The 15,159-nt window shown below is 55.2% G+C and overlaps 1 protein-coding gene across 4 annotated transcripts in view; it reads left to right on the forward strand.

The window, feature by feature from the left end:
• The first annotated feature begins 1,380 nt into the window (after positions 1-1,380).
• Positions 1,381-15,159, forward strand: part of KDM6A (lysine demethylase 6A) — a 209,778-nt gene continuing 195,999 nt past the window's right edge. For 3 of the 4 annotated variants that reach the window (XM_075335539.1, XM_075335541.1, XM_075335540.1), the window contains exons 1-2: positions 1,381-1,886; positions 1,971-2,034. In XM_075335539.1, the coding sequence (XP_075191654.1) occupies positions 1,720-1,886; positions 1,971-2,034 (231 nt within the window). In that variant the 5' untranslated portion in view covers positions 1,381-1,719. The remainder of the gene's footprint in view (positions 1,887-1,970; positions 2,035-15,159) is intronic. The other variant, XM_075335542.1, reaches the window with a different exon arrangement.

Consider the following 15,159-nt stretch of genomic DNA (forward strand, 5'->3'; position numbering starts at 1 on the left):
ACTCATCACTACACGTTACGAGTACCAGGGCATGGTAGTGTTTGCTCATCACTACACGTTACGAGTACCAGGGCATGGTAGTGTTCACTCATCACTACACGTTACGAGTACCAGGGCATGGTAGTGTTTGCTCATCACTACACGTTACGAGTACCGGGGCATGGTAGTGTTCACTCATCACTACACGTTACGAGTACCCGGGCATGGTAGTGTTTACTCATCACTACACGTTACGAGTACCAGGGCATGGTAGTGTTTGCTCATCACTACACGTTACGAGTACCAGGGCATGGTAGTGTTCACTCATCACTACACGTTACGAGTACCGGGGCATGGTAGTGTTTGCTCATCACTACACGTTACGAGTACCGGGGCATGGTAGTGTTTGCTCATCACTACACGTTACGAGTACCAGGGCATGGTAGTGTTTGCTCATCACTACACGTTACGAGTACCGGGGCATGGTAGTGTTCGCTCATCACTAGTGGATTTCTCTAGAATAAGACATCAGACTGCAGATATCCAGGCACCATTATATTCCGCTGCCTACGCCCTACATGCTCGTATAGACGGCTCAGGCGGATGGATCCTACTGACAGATTCTCTTTGCATTCCATCCATCGCCTATTCTCACCCATTGTTTTGGCAATCAGTCGCCTATTCATGTCTATGGGGATTCCTCAAAAACAGAAGACTCAGCTTTTACACCCTCTTTAATTGATCTGAAGCTGTTTATTTGGACCGTCCACCTGCTACAGTGATAAAAAAAACAATGTAAAACCTCACTACTAAGGAAAGCGGACCCCATGTAACAGAAGGCATGTGTGGACGAGGCCTGCTCTCATCCTTTGTTTCCCCCTGTATAATATGGAGACTCTGACATAAACTGCTTGTATGGCTCGGGGAGGCAGCCTGGCGGACAGGCCCGTAGCCATTTTATGACTATGGGCAACTTCCCAGTCCTGCCCACTTCGTACTACGGCTGTGCCTTGCAGCCTCGCCCTCACAGGGGATGTACTCCAGCCCAGGGCTGTAAGCCTATGAGTGCTGCACCGTCCATTGACAGCAGGGATACCCTCCCACATGCTGTACAGCTCACACCCTAACCTGCTACCAACGGCTTCTTCCCATTGGTTTTCATACTGATGGACAGCAGGTTAATCCAATAGAGACGAATTACGTCATGACCACGCCTCAAAGAAGAAAAAAAACAGCAGGGTCCTAATTAGAGGGAAAAAAACCGAAGAAGTTGCTTGAGTCCCGGGGACCTCAGCGGGAGGGAAGGAGGGGGAGATGACGTAAGTCAACAAAGGTCACGTGTCCCCAGCGCCGGCACGCTACTGGTTGCGTGAGGCGGGGCGAGGCGTGGCCTTTGGCAAGAGGAGAAAGTGGGCGGGGCGAGAGAAGAGCGGCGGTGGCGGCGGCGGGTTGCGAGTGTGCGTTGCTGAGCGAGAGAAGTGCGTGTGCTGCGGGCTGACAAGTTTGTGCCATTAATTGCGGGGCCTCCCGTGTACGGCCAGTGTGGCTGGACGCACCATGTAAAACTACACAGAAAGCACAGTGTAAACAAGACATGACTGACGAGGTCTCTCCAGCATGAGGCGCCCCGCCAGCGCTGGGGGATGTGGAGGTAGTCGGGGGGAATAAGGCGGCGTGCACACCCGCACCAGTGACGCACGGTGTGCGCTCTCCGCTGCTCGCCAGTGACGCTGCGTTTCCATGAAATCGTGCGGAGTGTCGCTCTCCGCCGCAGCTGTGCTCTCTGCTGCTGCTGCCTCCCTCGGTGATGAGGAAAAGAAAATGGCGGCGGGAAAAGCGAGCGAGAGCGAGGAGGACTTCCCTAACCTGACAGCGGACGAGCGAGAAGCCCTGGCCGGGCTCGACAGGTTGGCGGCCTTCTGTGACTCCCCGGCCCCGCCGGCGCCCGCACAAGTTTCTTGGTGGTGATTGTTATTTCTGTTTCCCCGCAGCCGACTCTATGGATTTCTCAGGCTTCATGAAGATGGCGCCAGAACGAAGGCCCTGCTGTCTAAGGTGAGCGGGCGGGTGACGGGTGCGCTGTGGGGCGGCCTTTGTCGGGCGGCAGTGCCATCCACACAATGTGATCGGGGATGTGCGGGGAACTTGGCCGGGCAGCGCTGCACTCGATCAGGGTGGGGGCTGGGCAGCAGCGGTGCGCGGCTCTCCGGACAGCGCTGGCGCCATTCTTATTATTGCACTCAAACTTGTCTGCGGCTTTTCGCCCTGTTGTACATCCCCCACCCCCCTCTGTCATTTAGTTTTTAAGTAATGGCTGCTCCTCCCGGCCCAAGATGGCGGGACAGGGAAGAGAGAAGAGGGGAGGGGAGAGAAAAGAGAGAAAGGAGTCACCAACAATCTACTGACTCTACGATCCTGCACAGCGCCGTGTGCAGGGGGTGTTACTGTGTGCAGGGGGGCTGTGTGTGAGGACACTGTATACAAGGGGGTGTCACTGTGCAGGGGGGCTGTGTGTGAGGACACTGTATACAAGGGGGTGTCACTGTGTGCAGGGGGGCTGTGTGTGTGTGAGGGCACTGTATACAAGGGGGTGTCACTGTGTGCAGGGGGGCTGTGTGTGTGAGGGCACTGTATACAAGGGGGTGTCACTGTGCAGGGGGGCTGTGTGTGTGAGGGCACTGTATACAAGGGGGTGTCACTGTGTGCAGGGGGGCTGTGTGTGTGAGGGCACTGTATACAAGGGGGTGTCACTGTGTGCAGGGGGGCTGTGTGTGTGAGGGCACTGTATACAAGGGGGTGTCACTGTGCAGGGGGGCTGTGTGTGTGAGGGCACTGTATACAAGGGGGTGTCACTGTGTGCAGGGGGGCTGTGTGTGTGAGGGCACTGTATACAAGGGGGTGTCACTGTGTGCAGGGGGGCTGTGTGTGTGAGGGCACTGTATACAAGGGGGTGTCACTGTGTGCAGGGGGGCTGTGTGTGTGAGGGCACTGTATACAAGGGGGTGTCACTGTGTGCAGGGGGGCTGTGTGTGTGAGGGCACTGTATACAAGGGGGTGTCACTGTGTGCAGGGGGGCTGTGTGTGTGAGGGCACTGTATACAAGGGGGTGTCACTGTGTGCAGGGGGGCTGTGTGTGTGAGGGCACTGTATACAAGGGGGTGTCACTGTGTGCAGGGGGGCTGTGTGTGTGTCAGGGCACTGTATACAAGGGGGTGTCACTGTGCAGGGGGGCTGTGTGTGTGAGGGCACTGTATACAAGGGGGTGTCACTGTGTGCAGGGGGGGATCTGTGTGTGTGAGGGCACTGTATACAAGGGGGTGTCACTGTGTGCAGGGGGGCTGTGTGTGTGAGGGCACTGTATACAAGGGGGTGTCACTGTGTGCAGGGGGGCTGTGTGTGTGAGGGCACTGTATACAAGGGGGTGTCACTGTGTGCAGGGGGGCTGTGTGTGTCAGGGCACTGTATACAAGGGGGTGTCACTGTGTGCAGGGGGGCTGTGTGTGTGTCAGGGCACTGTATACAAGGGGGTGTCACTGTGCAGGGGGGCTGTGTGTGTGTCAGGGCACTGTATACAAGGGGGTGTCACTGAGTGCAGGGGGGGATCTGTGTGTGTGTGTCAGGGCACTGTTCAGAGCAGCAGTGTACATTGGGGGCTGTGTGTGTTTGAGGGCACGGTATACAGGGGGGGTATCACTGTGTGCAGGGGGGCTGTGTGTGGGCACTGTATACAAGGGGGTGTCACTGTATACAGGGGGGCTGTGTGTGTGTGAGGACACTGTATACAAGGGGGTGTGACGGTGTGCAGTGGGGGATCTGTGTGTGTGTCAGGGCACTGTTCAGAGGAGCAGTGTACATTGGGGGGCTGTGTGTGTGGGCACTGTATACAAGGGGGTGTCACTGTGTGCAGGGGGGGCTGTGTGTGCACACTGTATACAATGGATGTCACTGTGCAGGGGGGGGCTGTGTGTTAAAGCACTGTATACAAGGGGGTGTCACTGCAGGGGGGCTGTGTGTGAGGGTACTGTATACAAGGGGTGTCACTGTGTACAGGGGGGGGAGGTGTGTGTGGGCACTGTATACAAGGCGATGTCACTGCAGTGCGGCTGTGTGTGAGGGCACTGTATACAGGGGGGTCTGTGTGTGTGGGCACCGTATACAAGGGCGGTGTGTGTGTGAGGGGTGTGTGTGTGTGAGGGCAGTGTGTACGGGGGGGGGCTGTGTGTGTGAGGACGCTATACAGGGGGCACTGTTCAGAGGAGCAGTGTGTACATGGGGGGAGCTGTGTGTGAGGGCACTGTATACAAGGGGGTTGTCACTGTGCAGGGGGGCTGTGTGTTTGAGGGCACTGTACACAGGGGGGCTGTGTGTGTGTGGGCACGGTGTGTGCAAGAGATCAGTACATGCCTGGGGCACGGTGTGTGCAAGAGATCAGTACGTGCCTGGGGCACGGTGTGTGCAAGAGATCAGTACGTGCCTGGGGCACGGTGTGTGCAAGAGATCAGTACGTGCCTGGGGCACGGTGTGTGCAAGAGATCAGTACGTGCCTGGGGCACGGTGTGTGCAAGAGATCAGTACGTGCCTGGGGCACGGTGTGTGCAAGAGATCAGTACGTGCCTGGGGCACGGTGTGTGCAAGAGATCAGTACGTGCCTGGGGCACGGTGTGTGCAAGAGATCAGTACGTGCCTGGGGCACGGTGTGTGCAAGAGATCAGTACGTGCCTGGGGCACGGTGTGTGCAAGAGATCAGTACGTGCCTGGGGCACGGTGTGTGCAAGAGATCAGTACGTGCCTGGGGCACGGTGTGTGCAAGAGATCAGTACGTGCCTGGGGCACGGTGTGTGCAAGAGATCAGTACGTGCCTGGGGCACGGTGTGTGCAAGAGATCAGTACGTGCCTGGGGCACGGTGTGTGCAAGAGATCAGTACGTGCCTGGGGCACGGTGTGTGCAAGAGATCAGTACGTGCCTGGGGCACGGTGTGTGCAAGAGATCAGTACGTGCCTGGGGCACGGTGTGTGCAAGAGATCAGTACGTGCCTGGGGCACGGTGTGTGCAAGAGATCAGTACGTGCCTGGGGCACGGTGTGTGCAAGAGATCAGTACGTGCCTGGGGCACGGTGTGTGCAAGAGATCAGTACGTGCCTGGGGCACGGTGTGTGCAAGAGATCAGTACGTGCCTGGGGCACGGTGTGTGCAAGAGATCAGTACGTGCCTGGGGCACGGTGTGTGCAAGAGATCAGTACGTGCCTGGGGCACGGTGTGTGCAAGAGATCAGTACGTGCCTGGGGCACGGTGTGTGCAAGAGATCAGTACGTGCCTGGGGCACGGTGTGTGCAAGAGATCAGTACGTGCCTGGGGCACGGTGTGTGCAAGAGATCAGTACGTGCCTGGGGCACGGTGTGTGCAAGAGATCAGTACGTGCCTGGGGCACGGTGTGTGCAAGAGATCAGTACGTGCCTGGGGCACGGTGTGTGCAAGAGATCAGTACGTGCCTGGGGCACGGTGTGTGCAAGAGATCAGTACGTGCCTGGGGCACGGTGTGTGCAAGAGATCAGTACGTGCCTGGGGCACGGTGTGTGCAAGAGATCAGTACGTGCCTGGGGCACGGTGTGTGCAAGAGATCAGTACGTGCCTGGGGCACGGTGTGTGCAAGAGATCAGTACGTGCCTGGGGCACGGTGTGTGCAAGAGATCAGTACGTGCCTGGGGCACGGTGTGTGCAAGAGATCAGTACGTGCCTGGGGCACGGTGTGTGCAAGAGATCAGTACGTGCCTGGGGCACGGTGTGTGCAAGAGATCAGTACGTGCCTGGGGCACGGTGTGTGCAAGAGATCAGTACGTGCCTGGGGCACGGTGTGTGCAAGAGATCAGTACGTGCCTGGGGCACGGTGTGTGCAAGAGATCAGTACGTGCCTGGGGCACGGTGTGTGCAAGAGATCAGTACGTGCCTGGGGCACGGTGTGTGCAAGAGATCAGTACGTGCCTGGGGCACGGTGTGTGCAAGAGATCAGTACGTGCCTGGGGCACGGTGTGTGCAAGAGATCAGTACGTGCCTGGGGCACGGTGTGTGCAAGAGATCAGTACGTGCCTGGGGCACGGTGTGTGCAAGAGATCAGTACGTGCCTGGGGCACGGTGTGTGCAAGAGATCAGTACGTGCCTGGGGCACGGTGTGTGCAAGAGATCAGTACGTGCCTGGGGCACGGTGTGTGCAAGAGATCAGTACGTGCCTGGGGCACGGTGTGTGCAAGAGATCAGTACGTGCCTGGGGCACGGTGTGTGCAAGAGATCAGTACGTGCCTGGGGCACGGTGTGTGCAAGAGATCAGTACGTGCCTGGGGCACGGTGTGTGCAAGAGATCAGTACGTGCCTGGGGCACGGTGTGTGCAAGAGATCAGTACGTGCCTGGGGCACGGTGTGTGCAAGAGATCAGTACGTGCCTGGGGCACGGTGTGTGCAAGAGATCAGTACGTGCCTGGGGCACGGTGTGTGCAAGAGATCAGTACGTGCCTGGGGCACGGTGTGTGCAAGAGATCAGTACGTGCCTGGGGCACGGTGTGTGCAAGAGATCAGTACGTGCCTGGGGCACGGTGTGTGCAAGAGATCAGTACGTGCCTGGGGCACGGTGTGTGCAAGAGATCAGTACGTGCCTGGGGCACGGTGTGTGCAAGAGATCAGTACGTGCCTGGGGCACGGTGTGTGCAAGAGATCAGTACGTGCCTGGGGCACGGTTGTGTGCAAGAGATCAGTACGTGCCTGGGGCACGGTGTGTGCAAGAGATCAGTACGTGCCTGGGGCACGGTGTGTGCAAGAGATCAGTACGTGCCTGGGGCACGGTGTGTGCAAGAGATCAGTACGTGCCTGGGGCACGGTGTGTGCAAGAGATCAATGTATACGGGGGGCACTGTGTGTGGAAGAGATCAGTACGTGCCTGGGGCACGGTGTGTGCAAGAGATCAATGTATACGGGGGGCACTGTGTGTGGAAGAGGTCCATGTATGCGAGGGGGGCACTGTGTGTGCGAGAGCAGTGTATACGGGGGGGGGGGGTCACTGTGTGTGCGAGAGCAGTGTATCCGGGGGGGGGGGGGGTCACTGTGTGTGCGCGAGAGCAGTGTATATGGGGGCTGGCAGTGTGTGCTGGGGAGCAGTTTATACGGGGGGGCGGCAGTTTGTGTGTGTGTGTGCGCGCGCGCGCTTGGGAGCAGTGTATACGGGAGGTGGCAGTGTGCGCGCGCTGGGGAGCAGTGTATACGGGGGGGTGGCAGGGTGCGCGCGCTGGGGAGCAGTGTATACGGGGGGTGCCAGTGTGCGGGAGCATGGGGAGCAGTGTATACAGGGGGTGGCAGTGTGCGCGCTGGGGAGCAGTGTATACGGGGGGTGGCAGTGTGCGGGAGCATGGGGAGCAGTGTATACTGGGGGTGGTAGTGTGCGGGAGCATGGGGAGCAGTGTATACGGGGGGTGGCAGTGTGCGGGAGCATGGGGAGCAGTGTATACGGGGGGTGGCAGTGTGCGCGCTGGGGAGCAGTGTATACGGGGGGGTGGCAGTGTGCGTGCGCTGGGGAGCAGTGTATACGGGGGGTGGCAGTGTGTGTGTGCGCGCTGGGGAGCAGTGTATACGGGGGTTCGGGGGGTGGCAGTGTGTGTGCAGATGGGGAGCAGTGTATACGGGGGGTGGCTATGTGTGTGTTAGGTACGAGGGGGCACTGTGCAGTGCAGGGGAGAGGTTATGTACGAGGGGGGGGGCACTGTGCAGGGGGAGAGATATGTATGAGGGGGGGGCACTGTGCAGGGAGAGGTTATGTACGGGGGGCACTGCAGGGGAGAGGTTATGTACGGGGGAGCACTGTGCAGGGGAGAGGTTATGTACGGGGGGGAGCACTGCGCAGGGGAGAGGTTATGTACGGGGGGGCACTGCGCAGGGGAGAGGTTATGTACGGGGGGCACTGTTCAGGGGAGAGGTTATGTACGGGGGGAGCACTGTGCAGGGGAGAGGTTATGTACAGGGGGAGCACTGTGCAGGGGAGAGGTTATGTACGGGGGGAGCACTGTGCAGGGGAGAGGGTTATGTACGGGGGGAGCACTGTGCAGGGGAGAGGTTATGTACGGGGGGAGCACTGTGCAGGGGAGAGGTTATGTACGGGGGGAGCACTGTGCAGGGGAGAGGTTATGTACGGGGGGAGCACTGTGCAGGGGAGAGGTTATGTACGGGGGGGAGCACTGTGCAGGGGAGAGGTTATGTACGGGGGGCACTGCAGGGGAGAGGTTATGTACGGGGGGGGCACTGTGCAGGGGAGAGGTTATGTAGTTATGTACGGGGGGGGCACTGTGCAGGGGAGAGGTTATGTACGGGGGGGGGGCACTGTGCAGGGGAGAGGTTATGTACAGGGGAGGGGGGGCACTGTGCAGGGGAGAGGTTATGTATGGGGGGGGCACTGTGCAGGGGAGAGGTTATGTACGGGGGGGGGCACTGTGCAGGGGAGAGGTTATGTACGGGGGGGCACTGTGCAGGGGAGAGGTTATGTACGGGGGGGGGCACTGTGCAGGGGAGAGGTTATGTACGGGGGGGGCACTGTGCAGGGGAGAGGTTATGTACGGGGGGGGGCACTGTGCAGGGGAGAGGTTATGTACGGGGGGAGGGGGGGCACTGTGCAGGGGAGAGGTTATGTACGGGGGGGCACTGTGCAGGAGAGGTTATGTACGGGGGGCACTGCAGGGGAGAGGTTATGTACGGGGGGGCACTGTGCAGGGGAGAGGTTATGTAGTTATGTACGGGGGGGGCACTGTGCAGGGGAGAGGTTATGTACGGGGGGCACTGTGCAGGGGAGAGGTTATGTACAGGGGGGGCACTGTGCAGGGGAGAGGTTATGTACGAGGGGGGGCACTGTGCAGGGGGAGAGGTTATGTACGGGGGGGGCACTGTGCAGGGGAGAGGTTATGTACGGGGGGGGCACTGTGCAGGGGAGAGGTTATGTACGGGGGGGCACTGTGCAGGGGAGAGGTTATGTACGGGGGGGGGCACTGTGCAGGGGAGAGGTTATGTACGGGGGGGGGCACTGTGCAGGGGAGAGGTTATGTACGGGGGGGGAGCACTGTGCAGGGGAGACGGTTATGTACGGGGGGAGCACTGTGCAGGGGAGAGGTTATGTACGGGGGGGGGGGCACTGTGCAGGGGAGAGGTTATGTACGGGGGAGGGGGGCACTGTGCAGGGGAGAGGTTATGTACGGGGGGGGCACTGTGCAGGGGAGAGGTTATGTACGGGGGAGGGGGGCACTGTGCAGGGGAGAGGTTATGTACGGGGGGGCACTGTGCAGGGGAGAGTTTATGTACGGGGGGGAGCACTGTGCAGGGGAAGGTTATGTACGGGGGGGCACTGTGCAGGGGAGAGGTTATGTACGGGGGGGCACTGCAGGGGAGAAGTTATGTACGGGGGGGGGCACTGTGCAGGGGAGAGGTTATGTAGTTATGTACGGGGGGGGCACTGTGCAGGGGAGAGGTTATGTAGGGGGGGAGGGGGGGGCACTGTGCAGGGGAGAGGTTATGTAAGGGGAGAGGTTATGTATGGGGGGGCACTGTGCAGGGGAGAGGTTATGTACGGGGGAGGGGGGCACTGTGCAGGGGAGAGGTTATGTACGGGGGAGGGGGGCACTGTGCAGGGGAGAGGTTATGTACGGGGGGGCACTGTGCAGGGGAGAGGTTATGTACGGGGGAGGGGGGCACTGTGCAGGGGAGAGGTTATGTACGGGGGGGCACTGTGCAGGGGAGAGTTTATGTACGGGGGGAGCACTGTGCAGGGGAGAGGTTATGTACGGGGGGCACTGTGCAGGGGAGAGGTTATGTACGGGGGGGCACTGCAGGGGAGAAGTTATGTACGGGGGGGCACTGTGCAGGGGAGAGGTTATGTACAGGGGAGGGGGGCACTGTGCAGGGGAGAGGTTATGTATGGGGGGGCACTGTGCAGGGGAGAGGTTATGTACGGGGGAGGGGGGCACTGTGCAGGGGAGAGGTTATGTACGGGGGGGGGGGCACTGCAGGGGAGAGGTTATGTACGGGGGAGGGGGGCACTGTGCAGGGGAGAGGTTATGTACGGGGGAGGGGGGCACTGTGCAGGGGAGAGGTTATGTACGGGGGAGGGGGGCACTGTGCAGGGGAGAGGTTATGTACGGGGGAGGGGGGCACTGTGCAGGGGAGAGGTTATGTACGGGGGAGGGGGGCACTGTGCAGGGGAGAGGTTATGTACGGGGGAGGGGGGCACTGTGCAGGGGAGAGGTTATGTACGGGTGAGGGGGGCACTGTGCAGGGGAGAGGTTATGTATGGGGGAGGGGGGCACTGTGCAGGGGAGAGGTTATGTACGGAGGAGGGGGGCACTGTGCAGGGGAGAGGTTATGTATGGGGGAGGGGGGCACTGTGCAGGGGAGAGGTTATGTACGGGGGAGGGGGGCACTGTGCAGGGGAGAGGTTATGTACGGGGGAGGGGGGCACTGTGCAGGGGAGAGGTTATGTACGGGGAGGGGGGCACTGTGCAGGGGAGAGGTTATGTACGGGGGAGGGGGGCACTGTGCAGGGGAGAGGTTACGTACGGGGGGCTCTGTGCATGGGGTGGATTGTGTGCTGTACAGGTGACTTTCATCTGCCTTCCCCTCCCTCAACCTGTAGCTGGAACAAAATCTTGGCTCCTGCTGACAGTCCTGAGCGCGTTTGACACGTCTGAGCTGTACAGAGCAGCTGTCATGGCTGCACGACTGTGGAGGGCGGCACCTCTAGGGAAGAGCCATTGTGGGGGGCAGGCCGATAAATGACATGCTGCTACTGTGGGGACACAGGAGAAGCGGTGTGTAACTCCCTAAACTAGTTATAGGTTGTGATATGCAGACCGCTGCTGAGCATCTTTTAGGGGCAGCTTTAATATGCAAATTAAGTGTTAAATCAGCAGCAGCACCAAGTGCCCACTGCACAGCTCTGCCATCTGTAGTTTGGGGCAGAAGTGCAGGAAATGTGTCCAGTAGTGGCCTTTCAGCGGCTGTCCGTGACACCATGTGATCGTGCTGTGGTTGTTGGATGGTAGCGGTATAGTGTCAACTGGTCTATATACCTGGAGACCTAGAATATTCTGACGTGTACTGGACAGGTGTGGTGCTAATGATGGAAGAGTATATACAGTGCCTTTCAAAAGAATTCGGCCCCCTTGAATTTTTCAACCTTTTCCCACATTTCAGGCTTCAAACATAAAAATGTAAAAGTTTATGGTGAAGAATCAACAACAAGTGGGACACAATTGTGAAGTTGAACGATATTTATTGCTTATTTTAAATTTTTGTAAAAAATAACTGAAAATTGGGGCGTGGAATATTACTCGTCCGCTTTAAGTTAATACTTTGTAGCGCCACCATTTGCTGCGATTACAGCTGCAAGTCGCTTGGGATATGTGTCTATCATTTTTGCAGATCGAGAGACTGACATTCTTGCCCATTCTTCCTTTGCAAATAGCTGGAGCTGAGTGAGGTTGGATGGAGAGTTTTTGTGAACAGCAGTTTTCAGCTCTTTCCACAGAGTCTCGATTGGATTCAGGTCTGGACTTTGACTTGTCCATTCTAACACCTGGATACGTTTATTTGTGAACCATTCCATTGTAGATTTCGCTTCGTTTTGGATCATTGTTTTGTTGAAAGACAAATCTCCGTCCCAGTCTCAGGTCTTTTGCAGAGTCCAACAGGTTTTCTTCAAGAATGGTTCTGTATTTGGCTTCATCCATCTTCCCATCAATTTTAACCATCTTCCCTTTCCCTGCTGAAGCAAAGCAGGCCCAAACCATGATGCTGCCACCACCATGTTTGACAGTGGGGATTGTGTTCAGGGTGATGAGCTGTGTTGCTTTTATGCCAAACATATCGTTTGGCATTGTGCCCAAAACGTTCGATTTTGTTTTCATCTGACCAGAGCACCTTCTTCCACATGTTTGGTGTGTCTCCCAGTTGGCTTGTGGCAAACTTTAACCCCTTCAGCCCCCAGCCTGTTGTCACCTTAAAGACCCGGCCATTTTTTGCAATTCTGACCAGTGTCACTTTGACAGGTTATAACTCTGGAACGCTTCAACGGATCCTGGCGATTCTGACATTGTTTTTTGTGACATATTGTACTTCATGTCAGTGGTAAATTTAGGCCGATATGTTTTGCGTTTATTTGTGAAAATTTCGGAAATTTGGCGAAAATTTCTCAATTTTCAAAATTTTATGCCCATAAATCAGTTATGTCACACAAAATAGTTACTAAATAACATTTCCCACATGTCTGCTTTACACAGCGCAATTTTTGAAACATTTTTTTTTCATTAGGAAGTTAGAAGAGTTCAAAGTTCATCAGAAATTTTTCATGTTTCCAACAAAATTTACAAAAAAAAACATTTTTAGGTACCACATCATATTTGGAGTGATTTGAGAAACCTAGGCGACAGAAAATACCCAAAAGTGACCCCATTCTAAAATCTGCACCCCTCACTCTGCTCAAAAGCACATCCAAGAAGTTTATTAACCCTTTAGGAGCTTCACAGCAACAAAAGCAATGTAGAAGGAAAAAAATAAAATTTTACTTTTTTTTTTTTACACAAAAATGTTATTTTAGCCAGAAAATGTAGCATTTCCACAAGGGTATCAGGAAAAAATGCACCATAAAATTAATTGTGCAATTTCTCGTGAGTACACCGATATCTCATATGTGATGGAAATGAATTGTTTGGGTGCACAGCAAGGTTATCTCAAAAAAATATATATTAAACCCCAAATTTATAAAATTATCCTTTATTATAACAAAGCTAAAAATAACTCACAGACATAAATACATTAAATGTCTCAACTGGGTTCAACCAGTTAGGGGGTAGATACATAACAGTACACAATTCATTTTTCCTTTTACAGTCCAATAAACACAGCAAAAACTTTTTATTCTCCTCCAATACTCAAAAAGTAGATACTTCAGAAGGATAAAGAAAGAAAAAAATGCAAATAATATAAATATTAGAGGGTTTGTGTACAATTCATACTGATACTCATAGTTTTAGCCCTCCAAACCCCTACCAAGCTCACTGCCAACCAATGGTATAGGAGCTGACTATAGAGACAAAAAGATATTTCGTCTCTTGGTGCACAGCAAGGCTTGGAAGGGAAGGAGCGCCATTTGATTTTTTTGACAGCAAAATTGTCTGGAATTATTAGCGAATACGATTTGCGTTTGGAGACCCCCTGAGGTGCCTAAACAATGGAGCTCCCCACAAGTGACCCCCATTTTGGAAACTAGACCCCTCATGGAATTTATCTAGATGTTTAGTGAGCACTTTGAACCCCTGTAGGCTTCACAAAAGTTTATAATGTTCAGTTGTAAAAATATATATTTTTTTTTTTTTACCACAAAATTATTTCAACTAGGTAGCTATTTTTTTCCACAAGGGTATCAGGAAAAAATGTACTATAAAACGTATTGTGCAATTTCTCCTGAGTACACAGATACCTCATATGTGGTGGAAAGTAATTGTTTGGGCGCACGGTAGGGCTCAGAAGAGGAGTGCCATTTCACAGCAAAATTGGCTGGAATTATTAGCGGACGCCATTTTGCGTTTGGAGACCCCCTGAGGTGCCTAAACAATGGAGCTCCCCCACATATGACCCCATTTTGGAAACTAGACCCACCCCATACAAAAAATATTAGTTTGTCGAAATAAAAAATACGGACGTCAGTAAAAAAAATAAATATGAGCGCCTGCAACTGACACTAAGGCAAGTGCCACACGTGCGAGCGATGCACGAATCTCGCATCGCAACATTCGGCACAGCCGCACACTCCTGTCTCGAAGAGAGCGACCGTGCCGGATGATGCGATGTGAGACTCGTGCATCGCTCTCACGTGTGGCATTGGGCTGACCCTTACAATATTCAGTAAAAAATACTGTAGTTGATGATTACTACAGTATAATTTTACTGGCCCTAAACTAAGTTTATTTGTATTTATTTCTTAGTTTACAGAAAAAAAAAATCAGGATTCATGCTCATGTGCTGCAAAAAGGGGGGGACTAGGTGGGATGAACAGATGCGGGAGGGTGAGAGGTTGGGGAGGAGGCAGCAGATGCAGGAGGGTGACAGGTGGGAGAGCGCGGGCAGGGGGGCAGCGGCTGATGGGAAGAGCCGGTGGCAGATGGAGGGGGGCAGCGGCTGATGGGGAGAGCCGGTGGCGGATGGATGGGGGCAGCGGCTGATGGGGAGAGCGGTGACGTATGAAGGGGGCAGTGGCGGATGGAGGAGGGGCCACCGGCTGATGGGGAGAGTGGTGGCGGATGGAGGGGGGGGCAGTAGCTGATGGGGGGGAAGCAGATTGAGGAGGGCGGTGGCAGATCGGGGGCAGTGACTACTGCTGCGGCGGCTGAAAGGGGGAAGTGGCGGGGGGCACTTACCAAATGACACTTTCAGGGGTCACTCTCAGCTTTCACGGATTTAGTGAAGCTGAGGGGAGTGGTCACCTACAAGTCATCGGCCCCAGATCCAAGGTGATTGGAGAGATTGGTCACAAGGCCGATCTCTCCAATTAGAGCTGGGGGCGGGTGCAGCAAAGGTCACCCAGTTCCAGCCAAGGATCAGTGCTATAGCTGCACTGATCATGGCTGGATTTCAATGTTTCAGCCATTTTCAATGGCTGAAACATTACAGTGGTTGTAACATTACAGTGGCTGTAATTGGCTGAGCAGCGTTAGTCAGCCAATCACAGCCTGTGTAGGTCTGGGGGGGAGACACCACAACCCTCCTGAGATCAGGTACAGGTCCTCTCCTTCCCTTCTACAGTTCTATCTACAGAATCTACAGTTTTTGAAAACTGATCGCGGTCACCGGGGCTTCGGGGCCGCGATTTCGCCATAACGGATATATCCGTCATGGGTCTTGAAGTACCAGGGCACCATGACTGATATATCAGTCAAAGGTCTGGAAGGGGTTAATCAACACTTTTTATGGACATCTTTGAGAAATGACTTTCTTCTTGCCACTCTTCCATAAAGGCCAGATTTGTGCAGTGTACGACTGTTGTCCTATGGACACTCTTCCACCTCAGCTGTAGATCTCTGCAGTTCATCCAGAGTGATCATGGGCCTCTTGGCTGCATCTCTGATCAGTCTTCTCCTTGTTTGAGATGAAAGTTTGGATGGTCGG

This window comes from Anomaloglossus baeobatrachus, chromosome 2 (genome assembly GCF_048569485.1).
Source record: "Anomaloglossus baeobatrachus isolate aAnoBae1 chromosome 2, aAnoBae1.hap1, whole genome shotgun sequence".
In the NCBI taxonomy this organism is placed as follows: Eukaryota; Metazoa; Chordata; class Amphibia; order Anura; family Aromobatidae; genus Anomaloglossus; species Anomaloglossus baeobatrachus.